Source organism: Drosophila ficusphila, unplaced genomic scaffold (genome assembly GCF_018152265.1).
Source record: "Drosophila ficusphila isolate 14025-0441.05 unplaced genomic scaffold, ASM1815226v1 contig_414, whole genome shotgun sequence".
NCBI lineage: Eukaryota > Metazoa > Arthropoda > Insecta > Diptera > Drosophilidae > Drosophila > Drosophila ficusphila.
Window position 1 is genome coordinate 18762599 of NW_025064328.1, and position 21374 is coordinate 18783972.

Below are 21374 nucleotides of genomic sequence, written 5' to 3' on the forward strand. Positions count from 1 at the left end.
TCATGAATGTTTTATAAATTGGTGTATGCAATAGTCGGCTTTCTAAGGGTGCTTGCTATCTAGCAAGATCTAGTACATTTTATCAGCACTGTGGTATCGTTTACCGGTCAAGACGCGGTCACACTGAAAACTTCCTCTCGAGTTTTATCAACAGGTGTTGATTAATTGATCAAAAACCTAGAAATGGGAGACGTTACTGGACTCAGCAATGCCGAAGCCGACGAGCTGTGCCAGAAGCCGGATACGTCCACCAAAGTGAGCCAATCCAAAGAAGAAATCCCAACGCAGCCGCCATGTCAAAAAGTGCCACTAACACATGCGGCTTTTGCAGGACTTCCTGTTCCAGCAGACCATGTATAGGATCAAGGATCCACGCAGGTCTTTGCCCTTCTACACCGGTGTCCTTGGGATGACCTTGCTAGTGAAACTGGATTTTCCCGAGGCCAAATTCTCGCTTTACTTTCTGGGGTAAGTTTGATTGCTTTGGCGATATGATGACAATTGGTTTCTTATCTTCCGTAGTTACGAGAATTCCGCCGATGTTCCGAAAGATCCCAAAGAGCGACGCAGCTGGGCAATGAGCCGCAAAGCCACCATTGAGTTAACCCAGTAAGTAAAATAGCAAATTTAAAGTAGTTTTATACATTATCGCTGTCCAGTTCGTATATATGTACATATATCAAGTGTGGTATATACGAGAGTCTCTTTATGGCGATTATTACCATACCATACCATATTGGGATAAATAATCCCAAACAAGAAAGCAAATTAAACAAATGTACTAATTACGAGGTTTTAAGTTTACCTTGAGTAAATGCTTTCTTTAAAAAAAAGTGAAATGCTGAAAGTCTTTTTTTAATACGTAGTTTAAAAACAACATTCCTAACATATAATCATCAATTTGATTTCTTAAAACATAAGGGTATACAAATTATGATTTAGGCAGCTCGTTTCTGTCCTTATTTATAAGAGGGTAAGAGTGTTTAAGAGATTTATTTCGAGAATTGAAAAAAACATTCGTATATATATATGTTTACCATATACATTCATGTTGACCTTGAATAAGTAACAAAAAAAGATTTGATTTTTGTATTAGCTTAAAAAATTGGACAAATTTTATATGACTAAGAATAAGTTTTAGTTTAAATATTGAAATGATGATATGTTCTTATACTATGTAAATCTTATTTGTCTTACCTTTTTTTGTGCTAATGCGTAGCAATTGGGGAACTGAGAGCGATCCGGATCAGAGCTACCACACCGGCAACGCCGATCCCCGTGGCTTCGGGCACATCGGACTCATGGTGCCCGATGTCTACGCCGCTTGTAAACGGTAACAAATCAGTACTTAAATTAAGCTACCTCTATCTCTTCGTTTTGTGCCCTGCAGTTTCGAAGAGCTTGGCGTTGACTTCGTCAAGAAACCCGACGACGGCCGCATGAAGGGACTGGCTTTTATCAAGGACCCCGACGGCTACTGGATCGAGATCTTCAATGCCCACTCAGTCTAGACTGGCTACCACTTACTAATTTAATTAATCCAGCATCTGTCACTGTTCCTTAACGCCTGCACCACGGCACCGGGCTGCCGAGTGGAGACTCCGACGTAGAACCGTTAAAATAAAAGAGTAACTGCTTAACAATTGGGCCGTGGACCTCATTCAGCGGTGTTCACCTGTCGCAGCTGCTGCAGCTGTCAACTCGGGCCCGAAAATAATTGGCTCCTATGTCCTTGCTGGCTTGGTATTTTCACACGCTAATTATTATTTACATCGCGGACAGCGGAGCTTTTTGATAAGCAAATGTGTTACTCACTCGCACATGGGGTGTTTGTCCAGACGGTCTGCCGGAGGGTCCTGCAGGCGCGGGGGTGGTGTTGGCTGGCCACTAATAATAGTCAAATATGGGAGCGCATTATTTGTTTGGTGTCGAATATGGTGTTTTGCAATTTAAGGTCGTGTATTTGGCCACTCGAGAACAGTTCTCATCCGGAGGTCGAGCAGCGAGTATCGCTAGTCCAGTGTAGCAATGGAAATATCTCAGCCCAGCATCAGCATCTTCTACATCAGCAAAGTTCTGGCTCTGGCTCCATATGCCACGCTCCGGAACTCCAAGGGGCAAGTCGAAATCGCTCGCAGCTGGATATTCACGGTTTACTCGGCCACCTTGACAGTGGTAATGGGTGAGTGGGGCATCAAAAAGTTGGTGACTTCTTTCGACTCACAGATGTCAACTTCTCGTAGTTTTTCTAACCTATCGAGGACTTTTGTTTGATGCAAACTCCGAAACACCCGTGCGGTAGGTACTTCCGCGTTTCTCTCGGTATTTTATTTCTTTATACTCGTATGTTCTTCTTCTAAAGGCCGTAGTTCTGTGTCGTTTCTTAATAATCAGTATTCGTGAACGTCCCATACGGACTTTAAAATAATGTCACTTAGGATAAAATCATCGATCAATTCAGATAAAAATGTAGTTTACTTGTAAGAAGTAGTTATTTCTTTGTATTTTACTTAAAGAAAAAATTAACTTTCCTATTAAACTATATTTTTTAATTGTAACAGAAGTTACATAAAATTTCTTATTAATTACTTTAAATCTGTATCTGGACCATAATCCAGCAAATGAGTCTGCATACGGGTGCTAAGTGGCATTATTCGGACCTAATCTGTGTGTTGTTCTATCTCGATTTTCTCTATCTAATCCTCACCTTCGCTTCCTTCTAAACACATTTGATCTTGACAAATTAATTGCTCTGACAAACTGCAAACAAAACCAACCAACAAATCAAAAGTGCATCTTTTAGAATGAAGTCGGCAACGTCGAAGGTGGTGACGGCACTGGACGTTTCTGTGGTGGTCATGGCCATTGTATCGGGTGTGTACTGTGGCCTTTTTAGCCTTAACGACACACTTGAGCTAAATTCTCGACTCAGCAGGGTGAGGTCACATCAAATCGATTTCAATAATCTCTTTGACCGCTCCCACTAGATTGACAACACTTTAAATGCCTACAACAACTTCCGAAGGGATCGATGGCGAGCCCTGGCAATGGCAACGGTGTCCTTGGTGGCCATATCCCTTCTGGTCGGCCTAGATGTGGGAACCTGGATGCGCATAGCCCAGGATATGAATATAGCGCATTCTGATACGGGTAGGTAGTGATCATCGTGTATACCAAAACCAAAAATAAGGGTACTATATGGTTAGTCCCAAGTTTGAAACGCTGTAAAAGAGACACCTCATAACCCCCAGCATATATGTACATACATATATTATTAGTTTAACAATTTGAGCCGATCAAAACATTTACGTCTCTCCGTGTGTCTGTTTTCATACATGCTAGTTTCTGAGTTTTAAAGCTTTATGAAAATCGTACGACTATATCCAGGGTTACCACATCGGTCTCAGTCAAAATCAGTCCCGTTGCATAAACACCACGCCCCGAATAAATCGAATTTGGCCACCAACTTTACGGCCCAACTTCATCGTTTTTATACTTTTACAGAGGATATTATAATTTCAGTCAGAAGTTTGCAACGCAGTGAAAGGACACCTCAGACCCTATAAAGTATGTATATGTATACATATATTTTTTATCCGCATCGAATTACGTCTGTACGTCTGTCTGTCTGTTTCTATGTAAAATACATGGTCTCTCAGTTTTAAAGCTATCTTGTTGAAACTTTACTAAAAGTTGGGTAGTTATTGCGTCATGATGAAAAACAACGATGTTATTATTTTATTTCCATTTATTCTATATAGGTTTTCCGATTTTTTCTATGTCGGGGGGGTCAAGGGTTATTAGAACACTCTATATTTGCTCGTGTAATAAAAAACAACGACGCTATATTTTTTTTTTTGCATTATTTATGTATACATATATTTTTCGATCGTTCTATGGCAGCTTTATGATAGAGTTATCCGATTTTTAGCTTTTCGGGTGTTCAAAAAACACGCGCTGTATTGCGATGCTGATCAAGAATATATACTTTATGGGGTCTGAGGGGTCTCCTTCACTGCGTTGCAAACTTCTGACTGAAATTATTATGCAAGGCCGTTGTATTTCAATTGTTGGCATTAAAAGAAGCTCATACTTAATTTATGCAATAAACGAATTTTTGGCAAAAAAAAAAATGGGAATTATAAAGCTACATCTAAACTGTAAATATTTTTTCGACCAACTTATAACCCTAGGCAACCGCATAAATTCGAAAAGAAAGACGCCCTAATCAGGCACGTATCCAGGGGGGGTGCCCGGGAAATTTTTGAATTCCAAAATTTTTTCTATTAAAGACTTTTCATTAAAAAGTCTTCAGTAGAAGAAAGCTGACCTAACAGGAACGTATAGATCAGTAGACTGATACAAAGCCAAATTTAATTTAATTTATTGAATTTATTCGAATAAGTCCGCATTTTTTATTGATTTTTTTCCTTGAGCCCCCCTAGAAACAAATTTCTGGATACGGGCCTGGCCCTAATTCAGAGAACAAATTTTGACGGCTGATTTTTGTCCCAATTATGCCCCAACATAGTGCCTCAAGTAGAAATGGCCAAGGCCATTTTAAAATTACTTCAAAGTATTCAAATTTGGTTCGCCATTATGCTGTCAACAGACCGAATAAGCTACAATTACTTTAAACAAGATATGTACTTGAAAAGTTGCAGCAAGTATTATTATGGTAAAATTGTTGTATGCTATTACTACAGGAAATTACATACATATTTATATATTTTTTTTCTCGATTGTGCTTAGAAACATTGAATTTCACCCCGGCTAGAAACTCTAAACCGATATATAAATTTCGCTCTAAACATGTTATTCTTATCCTCCATTCTTCTCCATAGAGCTCAACGTGCACTGGTACATTCCGTTTTACGGTCTCTACTTTATCCTCACGGGTCTGCAAGTAAACTTTGCAAACACCGCCTATGGACTTGGAAGGCGGTTTGGACGCCTAAATAGGATGCTTTCCAGCAGCTTTCTTGGTGGTAAGTCGCTTCTAGACTTGCAATACCTTCAGTTAGTTATTCGCAATTCCGCAGAGAACAATGCCTCCAGTGCCGTGAAGCCGCACAAGGTTAGCACTGTGAAGAACGTCAGCGTGAACCGTCCCGCGATGCCACCGGCTTTACACGCCAGCCTCACAAAGCTAAATAGCGAGACTCTGCCCAGCGAATCCGCAGGTGACAAGGCAGCCGCCCGCAGCCTAATCCTGAACGTGGAGTTACTCAAATTGGGTTATTTTCCAGCCAAGAACAAGGGGCTGCTCCTTAAGTCGTTGGCCGACAGTCACGAGTCGCTCGGCAAATGTGTCCATCTCTTGTCAAAGTAGAGCTTTCCTTACCCTGTGCTTAACCGCTTCTAACTCTTGCCGTATTTGAATAGCTCCTTTGGCGTTGCGGTGCTCTTCATCATGGTGTCTTGCCTACTTCACTTGGTTGCCACCGCCTACTTCCTGTTCCTGGAATTGCTCAGCAAGCGGGACAACGGCTACCTGTGGGTGCAGATGCTCTGGATATGCTTTCATTTCCTGCGATTGCTCATGGTGGTAGAGCCGTGTCACCTGGCTGCCCGCGAGTCGCGCAAAACTATTCAGATAGTCTGCGAGATCGAGCGAAAGGTACACGAGCCCATACTTGCGGAAGCGGTGAAGAAGTTCTGGCAGCAGTTACTTGTGGTCGATGCCGACTTCTCCGCCTGTGGATTATGTCGCGTCAACCGCACGATCTTGACATCGGTAAAGACATATCTTATACCGTATTTAAGCAATCTATTATTCTATCCCTTTTAATTTTAGTTCGCCTCGGCCATAGCCACCTATCTCGTGATACTCATACAGTTTCAAAGGACCAACGGCTAATACAAGGAGGCAAATATTATATATATAAAAAGTGGCTTCTTTTATTAACACTATTCACTAAACGGAGTTCTTGGATATTACTGATCTGTTGAAGTGTCTATGTGCTTATGTTTTAATTCAGTAAACGATAAAAAGCAAAACGTCTCATTTTTCTCAGAAAGGTTATCTCCGAACTCTCTAAAATTCACACATTGATATCCATGATCCCCTCCCAATGCGTTTACACCTAGCCATGTCCTTGTGATTTAGAAACCCTTCTGGTATTGCTTGGTCTCCATCCGCTGCTGCAGCAACTCCAGCTGCCGTTTCGCCTCACACTGCGGGAAATTGTTCAGGTCATAATATTGGGGCGCCAGGCTGAGCAACCATTCGGCTAAAATGGGTAAACATGGTTGAAATTATGGTTTTCAGCTTGAGTACAGTTTAAGAAGGACTACTTACGTTTAACATCCGTCACCGTGCGGATGTAGTTCTTTGTGGTCAGCACGAACTCATTGTAAATGACCCAGTCAGGCTTGTGATCCAGGCATGTCGACGGATGCAGCTGCACGTTCTGGTTGTCCTTGATGGTCAGGTAGTGGCCAGTGCGCTCCAGATGGGCCACCTGCATAAAGAAGCCCTGGACCAGGGCCTTGCGGATGTTTACGTAGTAGTCCTTTGAGGTGAACTCAGTGCTCGTACGCCGCAGGCTGAAGCGGTCCATGATTCTGGCGAGTTGGTGGCGCACATTGTCCGCACTTTTAAGCGAGCGAAAGTTTATGAAGTTCTCGTAGCACCAGTTGGGATCCTCGTTGCCTGAAATTGCAGAGGGAAATACCAGATTAGTTTGCGATTCGGCAAGACTCTCTTTTTGATCTACTCACTTTGCTTGAAGGCGTGATAAACGTTTAGCAAGGTCAGGTGGTCTCCGTCAATGTGGGCGAATCGCATCTTAGCCTCGTCAGCTGCTTTCTTGGCCTCGTTTGGACGCACGAAGCATTGTGGCACTTTTGCACGTTTGAATTGGTTTGGTTTCGATTAAGCGTAAGTTCAAAACAATTTCTTACATAAACAAATAGATTGTGCTTACTTTTTGTCAGCTAGGCAATCTAGAGGCTTGATTTAAAGATTGGTTGCATTTGTGAGTTGCAAATGCGTTCGGGTATTTCATAGGGCCAGGCCAAGAGCACAATGTTTAACGCGACAAAGCCTCTCATCATTCCATTTGAATGACGGGCAAATGACTTGGGGTTTTCAACGCATTTGCAACTTGTCTTTTCGAGTTGAATGCAAAGAACAAATAAATTGAATAAACTTTTTTCTTTGCATTATTGCTTAAGAATGACTTAGATCTGTCCAAGTTGAGTCTGTGGGTCGTCCGAAAAAGATAACCAAACCAATTTAGCTCAAAACTTTCGAAGATTTTCAATTTTAAAACGCAGAAGATCTACGGCTGCTACTAAGAAAGTCACAATAATATTTAATTTATATTTAATATTTTGGGAATACAAAATATATAAAATAAAATAATGGAAGTGGTAAGTTAAGGTTTGCAAACTTATCGTCTTCCTATCCTATTGAAAATTTAATGACCTTTTAAACAGCCGTAAAAGTAAATTCCGCCCATAAATGCAAAGCCTAATAGTTCCCTCAACTTAAAGGAAAACGTTTGGTGCTAAAAATTTGTTTATCTCACCCGACAGCATGGCCGTTATGGAAAGTATCTCGTTGGAGCAGTTGTGCTGGCAGCTAGCGATCAGCATCTTGGCCAACTGGGGATCCAAGGGGAACTCGGACATGACGGCGCCGAGGTCAGTTAGATTGCCGTCATCATCGAGGGCCGCCAAGTAGTTAAGAAGCTCAAGGGCACGCATAAGAGTCTCTGGAGCAGGGGGATCCATGAAGTCAAAGTGAACCAGATCGTCGATGCCCAACTTCTTGAGCTGCAGAACAACAGTGCCTGTTAAAAAACACAAAAACAATTATTTATAAGGATAAACCTAAAACATTTTAATAGTCTTTTAGTTACCCAAGTTGGAGCGCAGAATTTCGGGATAGGTGTTATCCTGCATCTCGTTTTTAAAAGCCTTCTCTGTGTACAGACGGAAGCACTTCCCGGGACGCGTACGGCCAGCACGACCAGCTCGCTGCTGAGCTGAAGCCTTCGAGATGGGCGAGACGAGCAGACTCTCCACTCGGATGCGAGGATTGTACACTTTCTGCTTTGCGAAGCCTGGATCAATCACGAACACCACTCCATCAATGGTCAGCGAAGTCTCGGCAATATTGGTGGACACAACAACCTTACGACCGATAGCGCCATTTGCATTCGGCGGTGGAGCCGCCTCGAAGATTCGCTGTTGTAAATTGGGAGGCAGCGTCGAGTATAGGGGAATGCATTTAAGCTCGCCAATTTCAGAGCCAAGATTGTCGATTTCGCGCTTGATGCGCTTGCAGGCCTCCTCGATCTCCTCCTGACCAGTGAGGAACATGAGAATGTCACCTAGAAACGAAAAAAATTTTTTTTTAAATTGAATCATACCTAACAATTTTAATTCGGTAATTGGAGCATAGAAAGAATTTACGAATATAACACTGCTGTTTTCTTGTACACAAAACAATTTTTTCCTATTGTTCTTGCTGTTATTGTAGGCAACTGACACTCTTATTATTACCCCATTTCCTTGTGAATCATTTCAAATAGTACTCATTAATTTCAAAGCTCAGCAAGTTGAAGGGATAGGAGAGATGGGTGAGCCATAAACATTTAGCCGAACAACATGAACAAAAAAGTTTTATTAGTACGACTGTTGCCACTTACCCTCAATCTCTTCGCACATGTGAATCTGAATGACCGTACGAATGGCGGCCTCCAGGTAATCCCTTTCAGGCTCTGGCGTGTAGAAGATCTCCACGGGATGAGTGCGACCGGGTACGTTCATAAGTGGAGCGTTGTCGAAATACTGCTGGAACTTGCCGGCGTCCAGGGTGGCGGACATGACGACGAGCTTGAGGTCGCTGCGCTGCCGAATGACCTCCTTTAGCACGCCCATTAAAATATCAGTAGCCAGGGTACGCTCGTGGGCCTCGTCAAGCAGGATGACCTGGTACTGCTCCAGCATGGGATCGGACATGGCCTCGCGCAGCAACATACCGTCGGTCATGTATTTGAGTAGTGTCTTTGCTGAGGAACAGTCCTCGAAACGGATGGAGTAACCCACTTCCTCACCCAGGTTCACGTCCATCTCCTCGGAGACGCGCTGGGCCACGGACATGGCGGCTACTCGACGCGGCTGCGTGCAGGAGACGCCTTTCCGGCCCTTGGAAACCGCAAAGTCCACACACCACTGCGGTATCTGGGTCGTTTTGCCGGAGCCTGTCTCGCCCACCAGCACGATGCACTGGTGCTGGCTAAGCAGCCTCATAAAATCAGCCTGGTACTCGAATACGGGCAGCGCGATCCGCTTCTTGTAGAGATTCTGATAGCGCTGCGAGTACGGCTTTTGAGTCAGTGGATTCATAGTGGGCGGCTGCTTGTTGGGCACGAATCCGCCTAGGATCTGGGCCACTGTGCCGGCGGCGGCAGATGACGAGGACGCCTCCGACTCCCTGGAAAACGATCTGGTTTAGACTACCGCTGTCTGTTAAGATTAGCGCACTCACTTCTTAGCCTTGCTGCCATAGGTTTCCCCTACTTCGATTCGACGCTTGGACATGCTGTTTTCGTCGATTTGCTAGAAATAATTCCAGAATCGAAGCGTTTTGCACAAAAAAAAAACACGCGCTCAGTGTGACCTTTAACATATACCGACAGCGTGCTGTAAATAACCTTAAAAATACCTCAATTTTCCCACAGTCAGCTAAGATCCTCACCAAGTGCATACACACATTTCAATATTTTGATTCGCGGGTCCACCTTTTTGTAAATAGTGTTCCTGGATTTTGGAAGGTAAAATCCTGTTCTATATAAAACTGAATAAGTTTTAAGAATCTAATGCAATGCTTGAGAATTTGTTATTATTGATCATTTTGCATTTAATTAAGCCGTTAAGAGCGGACTACAAAAATATAATCTATGCACTTTTTGGTATATTCGGTGGTGGGAGTATTTCTCTAATTGCGGTCACACTATCGCATTGTATCGATTCGAAGCCGAAATTTTGCGAGTATTTGAAGCGCTAAAATGCGTAAAAAATCGGAGGAGGGTGAATGAAAGAGCTCCTTCGGGATCAGGACAAAAGCTAGAAATATGGAAATACCTATACAAGTTGCCGTGCGCATTTTCCCGCACAGTGAGCTTAAAGTTTTAAAAGAGAATTGTGCCCCAACAGAGCTGAAAAAGGATGTAAAGGCGGAAAATAAGGGGGCGGACACCAAGGACACTGCGGATCAAGTTGCGGAGGCCAAGGAGGACAGCACTGCGCTGAGGGATCAGAATGGGAATGCGGAGGAGAGTGCTATCGATCCGAAAGAAAATACGGACGCCAACGGCAACGGTAACGGACCAAAAGATGCTCCAAACACCCGATATTGTGTACAGGCAATTCCTATCAGCGCCTCAGCCCTAGGATTGCCCAGTGCTTTGCCGGGCGGCGATCCAATGGAAAGCATCGCGGCTGGACTCATACAAGTGGGTCCTCACACTGTGCCCGTCACCCACGCCCTGGGCAGCAGCACCTCTCAGGAGCAGGTGTACCACCAGACCGTATTTCCGTTGATCACCCTCTTTCTGGAGGGGTTTGACGCATCCGTGGTAACTTACGGCCAGCGCGGCCAAGGCAAGAGTTACACCTTCTACGGAAATGTCGATGAGAGCAACCAATCAGAGGGGGCCACCGAAGGAGTCGTCCATCTGTGCGTCCGGGACATCTTTGCTCACATATCTTCGCACCCAGGTAAGTTTAGTAGCATAACTAAAACTAAGATACTTATTATTTTTAACTCCAGAACGCACCTATGCCGTTAACGTTGGATTCGTGGAAATCTGCGGAGGGGAAGTCTGCGACTTGTTGGGCATGGGCAACATACACTGCACCAACGCAGAAGCCGTCTTTCGCTGGCTGCAGACGGGATTATCGGCCCGCCAATTGTTGCCTGCACACACGCTTTTCACGCTCACCCTGGAGCAGCAGTGGGTGTCCAAGGAGGGACTCCTGCAGCATCGCTTGTCGACGGCGAGCTTTTCGGACCTATGGGGAACAGAACGCTGTGGCGAACCACCCCCCGGACGACCACGTGATGCGGGCTTGCATATGTTGGAGCAGGTCGTCAGCACTCTCACGGATCCTGGCCTGATGTACGGGGTCAATGGCAACATTCCGTATGGCCAAACCACTCTCACGACTTTGCTAAAGGATTCGTTCGGTGGACGAGCTCAGACACTCGTTATCCTGTGCGTTTCGCCCTTAGAGGAGAATCTGTCTGAGACCCTGGGCAACTTGCAGTTTGCCTTTAAGGTGCAATGCGTGCGGAATTATGTGATTATGAACACGTACTCAGACGACAACACACTTATCGTCCGGCCTCCTGAGGAGCTTCCAATTTCCAACCCTGCAGCTGGACCTTTAGCGCAGGCGGGGCCGGGCGACAATTTTGGCTTGCAGTTTGCGGCCAGTCAGTGGTCAAAGCTAGTGACAAACGCTGAAGGATTGTTTGCCAAGTGAGTGGAGACATAAATTATATTTAAACATCTTTAAGATAATTATTATTTCAGGCTAATGGACTCCAAGCTTATCAGTGAACTCGAGAAGGAGCAGATCGCGGAGTGGCTCTACCTCAAACAAGAATGCGAAGAGTGTCTCAGCTCAACAGAGGCAATGCGCCAGCATAAGCATCTAGTTCCAATTCAAGAGGCAGAAGAGCCAGAGGATATCAACTCGGAAGCGGCTAATTCTGACCCAGGGAACTCAGAGCCAGCCAACTCAGAGCCGCCAAACTCCGACAATGAAAATGACACTGACAATGAGTCGCAGCGGCCTGATCTGGACGATAAAGTAGAGGGATTAATGGAAGAGTTTCGCGATAAGACGGACGCGCTTATCCTGGAAAAGCACGCAGATTATCTGTCTAAACATCCAAAAGCGGTTATGCAGAGCCAGGATCGTGAGATCGAGCCACAGCCGCCAGCGGAGAACGGAGAGGATCGTAAGACTAGTATTGGTGGTGAGTCCTCGACTTGGAAAAGTTTTTTTTGTGAGTAACGCTTTGCTTTTTGCTCTATCAGGACGGAGGAGAAGCATTCAACCGGGAGTTAGCTTAAGTACTGCCGAACTAGCCATGCTTAATCGAGTAGCTTCTCAAAATCCGCCACCCGCCATCGATCCGGAGTCGATTGTGGATCCACTGGAAAGTTCCTCGGGAGAGGGTCTCCGCCAGGCAGCTCTGGCCGCCGCCGCCGCGAATGCTCCCATCGAGCAGCTGCAGAAAAAGCTTCGTAAGTTGGTGGCTGAGATCGAAGGAAAACAGCGTCAATTGCGGGAAATAGAACAGACGATTCAGGTAAAACAAAACATCATCGGTGAATTGGTTAAGAACAGCGACACGCGCAGCCACGTCAAGCAAAGGTTTCACAAGAAGCGGTCAAAGTTGGAGGCCGAGTGCGACAAGGCCAAGAAGCAGCTGGGAAAGGCGCTGGTGCAAGGACGGGAGCAGTCGGAAATCGAACGGTGGACCGCAATAATCGCGCACCTTGAGCGGCGATTAGAAGACCTAAGCTCAATTAAGCATATTGCCGGAGAAAGCGGCCAGAAGGTGAAGAAGCTTCAGCAATCGGTGGGCGAGTCACGAAAGCAGGCCGATGAATTGGAGAAAAGGCTCCGCAAGGAGGGAAAATTGCGCGATCAACTGGAGGCAGAGCTGGCCAAGCTGCGGGAATCCCGGGACGCTGGCAAAGAGTTGGTAAAGACCCAGGCGGAATCACCAGAGCATCATGGACGGCAGTTAAAGGCGGTTCAGGCCAGAATCACGCACCTTAATCATATTCTGCGTGAAAAGTCGGATAACCTGGAGGAGCAGCCGGGGCCAGCCCAGCAAGAGAGTTTGCGTCACGAGATCCGTAACCTGCGCGGCACACGCGACTTGCTGCTGGAGGAGCGTTGCCATCTAGATCGGAAGCTCAAGCGGGACAAGGTGCTGACTCAAAAGGAGGAGCGTAAGTTGCTTGAGTGCGACGAGGCCATCGAGGCCATAGACGCGGCCATTGAATTCAAGAATGAGATGATCACGGGCCACCGCTCTATCGACACCAGCGACCGAATACAGCGGGAGAAAGGAGAGCAGATGTTAATGGCTCGTTTGAATCGGCTTTCGACAGAGGAGATGCGCACGCTGCTGTACAAGTACTTCACCAAGGTGATCGATCTGCGAGACTCCTCGCGAAAGCTGGAGCTGCAGTTGGTGCAGTTGGAGCGCGAGCGGGATGCCTGGGAGTGGAAGGAACGCGTCTTGTCGAACGCCGTGCGCCAGGCCAGACTCGAAGGCGAACGGAACGCCGTGCTGCTGCAACGCCAGCACGAGATGAAGCTAACGCTGATGCTGCGCCACATGGCCGAGGAAACGTCTGCCAGTTCGGCGAGTTTTGGAGAGCGAGCTTTGGCCACTGCTTCTTCGCCAGCGCAGGCTAGTAGTGATTTCGACTACGACGATTTCTACAAAGCAGCCGGCAGCAATCCCGGCAAGGCGCTGGTCAAGGCGCCTAAGCCGCTGCCCACTGGCTCGGCACTAGACAAGTACAAGGACAAGGAGCAACGCAGTGGACGCAACATCTTCGCCAAGTTCCACGTGCTCACCCGATACGCCTCAGCTGCTGCAGCCGGTTCGTCAGGCTCCACGGCCGAAGAATCCACTGCTTTGATTGAGTCAACCACCACGGCCACGGCAACGACCACCACCACGACTACAACTGGAGCTGTGGGAAAAGTCAAGGATAAGGCCCTGGTTAGTTTTAGGCCAGAGCAGCTGAAGCGGTTGATGCCAGCGCCGGCGGCCACGAAGGTGACGCGGCAGAAGAACAAGATAATCATCCAGGACGCCAGTCGTCGTAATTAAACACGAATTTAACCATTTCCAGGGCGCTTATATCAGGTTAAGCTAAAAAGCCATAGGCCATGCAAAGCCATTAATCGAGAACCAGGTGCCACTAAGCCAAAAGCGACATTTGTAAAAGTAATGTTTTCTTCTCGTTAAAAACACGGAAGGAGGTGTTTTTGGTTTTAAACGATCGTGAAAGATTCGTGGTAACAAAAAATTAGAATTCAGCTTTAAAACCAAATACTCATATTTATATAACACTGGATTTAGCAACAACCAAGAGTAAAGGAAACCTCCAAAACTTTATTATTTATACAATTGTCGCTTACGGTATTTTTGGGGCTAGGAACTCGATGTTTTTTTACAAGGCACTCGTGCTGAACAAGCTTCGTCCACAGTTACACAAATAGACTCGACACGGTTCTCATTCTAACTCTTTAGCTGGAGAGCATTTATTTTACAAACCCTTACACATAAATCTAGCGTATGAAAATAAATATCCTCATGAGATTCAACTGTAAAGACTTGACCTGCTACTTAAGATACTCGCAAAACAAACTACACAGATATGTATGTTCGCTCAAAATGTTGAATGATAATTCATCCACCGTCTAACCTGTAAATAATTGCAATGTGTTATTTTACCACATAGTTTTAACTGATTTTGTTAGTTTTAGGTTAGTTGTAAACACTATTGTGTCTTCCCTCGACTTTTATTTAACTTTTGTGTCTGCCAAAATACTCGTTCTCGATCACCCAAGTGTTAACTTTTATAGTCTTCACCAAAATAATTTAACCTGCTCAACTTAAATGCATCTACAATACTCGTGCGAAAATTGAATACTCATGTGGCTCTTAATTTTTAATGCAAAAACTTTTTGGTTGTGTATAATATATTTTTGATTAACGATTCTGATAGTCGCAATTTCTAGAGATTGCATTCCATTTTATAGACAGGAATATAATATACTCTATGCATATACTGATATTAATATTGTACTCCCTTACAAAATAAACTTGTAGAAAATCAGCTTCACAACTGGAAGCATTGATATTCCGCCATAATCGCTCGGCATTGCTTTTGTGTGGATATTGTTGGATAAGCAAATAAAATATATGTAAACTTAATTAACCCCTACTAAAAGTTTTTTATTAACTTGCGATTTTTTATTGTTCGTGGGATGGCTGGGTTTTCAATTTACAACAAAACTAAGGAAAGATTTACAACACAACTAAGGAAAAACAAACATCAATACTCCAATGAAAGATACGTAATTCAAATCACTTTTAGTCTAAAGTATTAGAAAGCAGTACCAAAATATGATCAGAGGAATATTATTATTAAGTTGCTGTAAAAAGGTTAACATTCCATTTTTTTTTCAAAGTTAAAAAAAGTTCTTTAAAGCTAAAATTGTTTTTATTTTGGCTACCTTGTAATCTGGATATGAAAATGTTCAATGACTGTGGATTAACCAGAATTAAACTTGCTTCAAATTTTGCAAACTTAGAAATAATTTCTTCGTTAAAGTTCGGTAGTTTTCAACCAATACTAATAGGTTCAGTAACAGCACATGAAATTAAAAATCCAAACAAGTATCGCCCACACTTATTCCACCCAAATGCAACAAGTGGAAAATGTCCCTTGAAATTTCCCAAACAGTTTCCCCTTTGCTCGCACACACACACTTATATTCGGCGAGAGAGAGCTCTTGAGAGAGCAAAAAACCACCGGCTGGCGGAGTATCTGAATCTGAGGCGGGTAGTATCTGAGTATCTGAGCATCCGCTCAGTCTTGTTTGGACCGTCGAGCGATCGAGAACCGGATTCAGCGTAAGTCGGTGAATCGCGAGAGCGTGCGTTTGATTGTGTGTGCGTGTGAGCGTTGTTTTGGGACACGGATACGGATATACGGCAGCGGTTCGCGATTAAAACCCCCCCGCGCGCCCGCCAACCGGTTGCAGTGGTTGTTGTGCACCTTCTGAATAAAAAGTGAATAATAGTATGCAAACTATCTAAAAGATAGCGAAGAGCAGAGCAATAGGTATTTGTGTTTGTGTGTGCGGTGCTTTTGTGCGGAGTCGCCACCCCTGTGGATTAGTGGCACCCTGCTGCAAATTGCCCACCACTCTCACTGTGTGTGTTTGTGTGTGTTAACAACAATTAACGACGTATTAAACTATCAATTTGGCCATCAAAACAAGCTTAAACGGTAAGAAAAGTGGTCATTTTTTGAGCCATTTCCCACTTTGTCTGGCAACTTCTTTGTGCCATTCGTGTATGTATAGGTTGGGTTTGGGTGTGTGCGTGAGTCCTGCCCACGCCCACTGAGTAACGGTAGCTTGCCAAATCTAACGCAGGAGGATTTAATACATTTAATAACCGGTTTACAATACAAATTTGGACACTTTATTGGGGCTTTCTATTGATTTGTCGCAAATTTTAGGTTTTCCTCGTTACGGGAATGCAAAAATGGTTACTTTCTGCACTATAGTTACACACACATGCAAAAGGGTGTGAAAATGTATTTCGATAAGGGAGGAAAGAACCATTTACATGAAAACCAAACAAGTACAATAATATGTTTCTAAATCTTTAGTTTCATCTTTATATAGATTTCAGCTATTTCGCTGGTCTTTTCATTTATAAAATGACTTTTAGACAAAATCATTTCAGTCCCAGAATTTTTCAGCGAATTTTTTTTCGGCGCATGCGCCCTTGGCACCGCAGAAAAGCAACTCTGCGATTACCGTTCTATTCGCTTGTGCGTCGGAGTGTGTGTGCAACCTGTGCCTCATGCTGCTTGGTCCTTGGTCCTTTGTACCCGTCAGGTAGTTTTCCCTACTCAAAAATCTTCATTCTCAAGAACCTTTTAGAATCCCTCGCAGTTTCCATGTGGCACACATACGCTGTGATCCTTTGTGTGCACATGTGTCCTTTTGAGAGTGTTGGTTCAACCCTGCCTGTAAAATCTCTGAAATCCCATGCAGCTGCCTTCGTCCTTTGGCCGCTGGTGTGTCTAAAGTTTCCACTATTTGGTTTTGCAAGTGTTGTGCTACCTTCCCTCCCTCGCTTTGCATTTTCGCCTGCCTGCGATATACTTTTCATTTCCCGACTTCTTTTTCTGGATTTTCGTCGGCTGCCATCCTGTTGCTAGGCGGTAAATGTACCACTAGTTGGGCCTCTTGCCAATTTTCCATATGTCTCCCTGTCCCATAGCAATGAAACGATTAAAAGGTTATGTTTTTAAATTAAATCTTCTCAGATTATTTCTGTTGTTGGTATGTATATAGTTTGTTTATGGGAAACTTGATAAGTGGCATTAACGTTTAATAAATCAATTAAATCAAATTTATATTACAGTTAGTAAATATGGTTAGGAGTTTCCTTTAATGTGTGGGTTTTTTCTCGTCGATTTGATGAACACCCTCTCAACGGCTCAGTTCCAGATGTCAAATATTGATTTCCACTTGGGCACAAACATGACAAAGCGGAAAAGGTTAAAGTGAACAAAGGCTGACAAACGAATGGAGGACCGAATAAATATTTCTTTTTGTTTTTGTTGCCGCCGAGAGCACTTGAATCTCAATTAGGGGCGCAGTGCGGAATTCTTTGAGCGTGAATGGGTCACAGCGGCGGTTCTGGACAATGGAAGTGTCCTCCGCCACCGACGGCGACCCTGCACTGGGCCACTGGCCTCTGTCCACACCGGAACCCTCCATCTCCGCCAGGCACCACCCTGCCAAATTTATTGGCTCGTCACCCCAATTTTTAGTTACACATCCAGCCAGACGGACCAACAAAAAGAACACAAAATGCAAGCATGAGTAATATAAAAAATGCTTTTGATTCGTTGATTTTACCACGCGATTGACCAAACGGATCTGCTCAGCGAGGGGTTGACTGGCTATATGTACATTGTATACATAAATGTATCCGTACATATGCCGTGCCCTGCCGAAATGGACGCCTAGAGCCGCTGACTGATTACCAGATGTTTTCTAAATTGTTTCAGACGAGAATCGCAGAATCATTTGTCGAGATGGGAAACGACCGACTGTTCAACTGAAAACTCAGGGCGAGATGTACGGATGATTCATTACTCGTAATTTACAGTGCGGTTCAGAAGATATTAATAGTTGAAAGTTCACAATTATATTTTCTCGTCTTTTTTTAAAAAACGATTTTTTGATCAAAAAAATTATTTTACTATGAGTATTTGACAATAAAATGTTTAAAAAAATGTTTAATTTTTCAAAAACAATTTTTTTTTTTAATATGTAATATGTATGTATATTAAAATGTATTTATTTAAATTTAATTTTAATTTTTCAAGTAATCATGTTTATGTTACGAATAAGGGAAACTGTATCATCGAAAAGAATTTTTCATACTCAAAAACGAATTCCTTCCTTTAATCCCTCTCAATGACTAAGAAAGCTGGAATTTTTATTTTTCCGATACAACTCATAGACAACTTGTCCATTAATACAAACCTTTACTTTGAGATCTATCCCATTAAGTTGATATTTTGGCCACCCCAAGATCTTCGAAGCAGCTGTTGGCCTTCGAAGCTGCTGAACTACGAGACAGTTAACCCTCGCTGCGAACGACAGCTAGTTGGCTAGCCCAGTTGAAAAGCTAACATTGGTAGATCAGACCCTCCACCAACCACTAATTCTATTCTATCCGACACGTGTGGGGAAGGTTTTCCGCACGCCTTCGCAACCCTCTGAGCAAGCAAAAGCGAGTCGTAGATAAGTTCGAGCTATCTTGCTGAATGATTCGAGTTGAATTGAATGCGGAATAAAAATAAATTCTTTGTCCACAATTTGTGGCAAGCGCGAATGAAGGAATCCACTTAATAGTTAATTAAGCGTCAAAAAGCAGGGCAACTTGCTTTTGAATCTATGTATATACACGCATGTGTGTATTGAACAATTAGAGGCTAGCTCATGGATTAAAATAAGTAGATGGCCATGTGGAGGGGCTGTATATCGTGGGGCCGATGTCAAGTAACAGACATCGAGGGGATTGGTGGGACAGATAGACAGAAATGTGGAATCGTGACTTCCTGCCTGTCATAAAGTGTGTTTTTTTGCCTCCAAGCTAGGATGGCGGGGTGGAAGGAAGGCGCGTGACATTTTATGGATAGCACAAGGCAGAAAACGAAAAGAAGTGTTCGAAGCTGTTGCGTTCTCCTCCCCCTATTGGCCATTTGTGGTTTAATTAATGACATCCATCCGCGGTGTTCTCCCTCCACAGAACACTATTCCCTCGTTCGTGTGGTTCCCTTTATTTTTTATTCCATTTGCTAATCGCTTTTTTAGGGCTTCTCCCGCTGGGAAGAAGTTCTTAAAATGTTTTTGGTTATACAAGTACCTCTAAGTAAATATTCTTCGTTAAGGGATTGCAAGGCTGTTTTTTTAAAGCCCAACAAAAAATTTATAATTATGTATATGAAATTATATGAAAAGATAATTAAAGGTTTGTGGGAACAATTAAATAAATTCCACTAATAAATTGAAAAATTACCTAGAAAATCAAGAAAGGAAGCTAGCTTCGGCAAGTCCAAGCTTATATCGAAGCTATTATGATCTTGCAGTTATCAAATATGTCGAACAAAATACACAAAGGCTAAACAACATCGAAGCTATGACGATTTTTCTATTCATTTTCCATATTATCGACTATCGTTCATATGGCAGCTATGTATATGATATAGTCGTCTGATTTTTATGAAATTTAATTCGTTATTCAAGAGTCGGAAGAAAACTCTATATTCCAAAAATCATGATTGTCTGATGAAAAACTACGGTGTTATAATTGTATCTCGGTTATTTCTATATAGATTTTTCTATCTTTCCTATAGCAGCTACATGATAACGTTGTCGGATTTTAATTAAATTTTTTTCTCCATTCAGGGGTTATAAAAAACTCCATATTTCGAAAATCATGCTCGACGGATTAAAAACAACGACGTTATAATTTTTTTCCATTATTTCTATATGTATTTTTCGATCTTTCCTATGGCAGCTATATGATAGTGTTATCCGATTTTGATAAAATTTAAACCGAAATTCAGTAGTAGTTAGAAAACGCCATCTGGAAGAAATCAAATCGATCTGATCAAAAACAACGGCGTAAGAATTTTTTATTTCATTCTCTTGTATGGGAGCTATCCGATATAGTCGGCCGATCCGGCCCGTTCCGACATATATACTGCGTGCAATAACTACACAACTTTTGGGAAAGTTTCAGCAAGATAGCTTTAAAACTGAGAGACCAGTTTGGGTAGAAATGTATTTCGATTCAGATGGTGATGGTAATCAAGAATATATATACGGGGTCTGAGGTGTCTCCTTCACTGCGTTGCAAACTTCTGACTGAAATTGCGCTGAAAGGGTATATTAACCAAAGGCTTTGACTCCTCCTTAAATACCATATATTTTCTTATGATAATTTCAATTAATTAAACAGTTTATTTGTGTTTTTGGGCGTATCCGTATTTTAAAGTTATTCATTTTTTGTGGGTATTTTATTTTTAAGTCTATGAGTAATTAAGGTATTTGTTAATAAGAAATACCCAATCTCCAATGGTCCAGCAGTCCATAAAGCTCGTGTTAAAGGGGTGAATGGAGCTCAGTTTCGCATTAGAGGGTGGTTTTCTAATCAAATTACTTGCATCTCATTGACAGTGAAGGGGAATTTTAATTTTAAGGGTGCAAAAAAAAAATAGCATCACTAAAGTTGGTAGTGTATAAGTACTCGTTTACCAGAAAATTAAAGTTTTTGTAACTAATGAAACCATACTTCTTTATTATTTTCAGATAATTCGCGTGTGCCAACCGAAGCGAAGGGTGCTTTCCAGTGAATTTTTGCGTAAAATCGATAAACAGATAGACCCCCTACTGCCAACTCCACACAACCCGCTCGGCGGAAACAAGGCATCCAGAATGAATATGCCCAACGAACGCCTCAAATGGCTAATGCTGTACGCAGCTGTTGCCCTCATTGGTGAGTAATTGCACTTGGCTCAGAGTCGATTGGCGTTGGCCCTACACAGTTGTGTTCAAAAGCATTCCATACTAGTGATCTACGTATTCCGGAAGCTACAGAAGTTTCGATATCTATTGGTTCTATGCTTCCATTTAAAATCTATGAATTTCCGGGGCTTTTCTTTTTTTCATATTTTGTTAAGTTAGTATTTTTTATTATTGTTAAGTTTATTATTGTTAACCCGCAATATTTTCTTCACAAATTCTTTTGATTTAGTTTCTGTTTCAGTTCGTTTCTTATCGTTGTTGACACATTCGTCTGGACTTTTTACCCATATTTCCCTTTGCCACTACTTCTGTGGATTTTCCGACCGTATCTATGCATTTTTAATTTTGTTTTCCTTACATTTACTCTGGCTTTCGCTTTTTGTTTCATTGTGCTTGCTGGTTGTTTGCAGTTGGGTATTTACTCGACTGTGCGTCTGGACGGATACATTTGTATCTTTTTATGT

At 43.0% G+C, this 21374-nt stretch overlaps 5 protein-coding genes across 56 annotated transcripts in view; 4 read left to right on the forward strand and 1 right to left on the reverse strand.

Moving 5' to 3' along the window:
- Positions 1-107: 107 nt before the first annotated feature.
- On the forward strand, positions 108-1643 carry LOC108093980 (lactoylglutathione lyase). Its single transcript, XM_017194389.2, has 5 exons — positions 108-255; positions 332-468; positions 523-609; positions 1220-1333; positions 1391-1643. The coding sequence occupies exons 1-5, from the start codon at positions 184-186 to the stop codon at positions 1509-1511; spliced, it is 531 nt and encodes a 176-aa protein (XP_017049878.1). The 5' UTR covers positions 108-183; the 3' UTR covers positions 1512-1643.
- Positions 1644-1751: 108 nt separating this feature from the next.
- LOC108093979 (gustatory receptor for sugar taste 43a) lies at positions 1752-5880 on the forward strand. Of its 3 annotated transcripts, none has more exons than XM_017194387.1 (8): positions 1752-2182; positions 2244-2298; positions 2792-2936; positions 2988-3150; positions 4845-4988; positions 5043-5328; positions 5386-5737; positions 5798-5880. In XM_017194387.1, the coding sequence occupies exons 1-8, from the start codon at positions 2029-2031 to the stop codon at positions 5858-5860; spliced, it is 1362 nt and encodes a 453-aa protein (XP_017049876.1). In that variant the 5' UTR covers positions 1752-2028; the 3' UTR covers positions 5861-5880. The 3 variants fall into 3 exon arrangements, with proteins under 3 accessions (XP_017049876.1, XP_017049877.1, XP_043064135.1); XM_017194388.1 differs by having other exon boundaries at positions 2804-2936; XM_043208200.1 differs by lacking the exons at positions 1752-2182; positions 2244-2298; positions 2792-2936; positions 2988-3150 and adding an exon at positions 3475-3567.
- Positions 5877-9645, reverse strand: LOC108093978 (putative pre-mRNA-splicing factor ATP-dependent RNA helicase PRP1). Its single transcript, XM_017194385.2, has 7 exons — positions 9503-9645; positions 8661-9448; positions 7869-8342; positions 7536-7799; positions 6724-6846; positions 6302-6655; positions 5877-6233 (listed from the first exon to the last, which is right to left on the reverse strand). Exons 1-7 carry the CDS (start codon positions 9553-9555, stop codon positions 6106-6108), a joined length of 2184 nt encoding a protein of 727 aa, XP_017049874.1. The 5' UTR covers positions 9556-9645; the 3' UTR covers positions 5877-6105.
- A 318-nt stretch (positions 9646-9963) lies between these two features.
- LOC108093962 (kinesin-like protein costa) lies at positions 9964-15014 on the forward strand. Its single transcript, XM_017194367.1, has 4 exons — positions 9964-10734; positions 10787-11498; positions 11553-12001; positions 12063-15014. Exons 1-4 carry the CDS (start codon positions 10089-10091, stop codon positions 13883-13885), a joined length of 3630 nt encoding a protein of 1209 aa, XP_017049856.1. The 5' UTR covers positions 9964-10088; the 3' UTR covers positions 13886-15014.
- Positions 15015-15666: 652 nt separating this feature from the next.
- Positions 15667-21374, forward strand: part of LOC108094287 (Down syndrome cell adhesion molecule-like protein Dscam2) — a 73777-nt gene continuing 68069 nt past the window's right edge. For all 50 annotated transcript variants that reach the window (XM_043208092.1, XM_043208072.1, XM_043208106.1 and 47 more), the window contains exons 1-2: positions 15667-16076; positions 20695-20881. In XM_043208092.1, the coding sequence (XP_043064027.1) occupies positions 20821-20881 (61 nt within the window). In that variant the 5' untranslated portion in view covers positions 15667-16076; positions 20695-20820. The remainder of the gene's footprint in view (positions 16077-20694; positions 20882-21374) is intronic.

Coding starts and splice junctions, on each gene's coding strand:
- LOC108093980 (XM_017194389.2), top strand. CDS start 184: ATGGGAGACGTTACTGGACTCAGCAATGCCGAAGCCGACGAGCTGTGC. Junction 469..522: donor TTCTCGCTTTACTTTCTGGG/GTAAGTTTGATT, acceptor TATCTTCCGTAG/TTACGAGAATTCCGCCGATG. Junction 1,334..1,390: donor GTCTACGCCGCTTGTAAACG/GTAACAAATCAG, acceptor TGTGCCCTGCAG/TTTCGAAGAGCTTGGCGTTG.
- LOC108093979 (XM_017194387.1), top strand. CDS start 2,029: ATGGAAATATCTCAGCCCAGCATCAGCATCTTCTACATCAGCAAAGTT. Junction 2,937..2,987: donor TAAATTCTCGACTCAGCAGG/GTGAGGTCACAT, acceptor CGCTCCCACTAG/ATTGACAACACTTTAAATGC. Junction 4,989..5,042: donor TTCCAGCAGCTTTCTTGGTG/GTAAGTCGCTTC, acceptor GCAATTCCGCAG/AGAACAATGCCTCCAGTGCC.
- LOC108093978 (XM_017194385.2), bottom strand. CDS start 9,555: ATGTCCAAGCGTCGAATCGAAGTAGGGGAAACCTATGGCAGCAAGGCT. Junction 6,656..6,723: donor TTATCACGCCTTCAAGCAAA/GTGAGTAGATCA, acceptor CTGCAATTTCAG/GCAACGAGGATCCCAACTGG. Junction 6,234..6,301: donor CACGGTGACGGATGTTAAAC/GTAAGTAGTCCT, acceptor TACCCATTTTAG/CCGAATGGTTGCTCAGCCTG.
- LOC108093962 (XM_017194367.1), top strand. CDS start 10,089: ATGGAAATACCTATACAAGTTGCCGTGCGCATTTTCCCGCACAGTGAG. Junction 10,735..10,786: donor TCACATATCTTCGCACCCAG/GTAAGTTTAGTA, acceptor TTTTAACTCCAG/AACGCACCTATGCCGTTAAC. Junction 12,002..12,062: donor TCGTAAGACTAGTATTGGTG/GTGAGTCCTCGA, acceptor TTGCTCTATCAG/GACGGAGGAGAAGCATTCAA.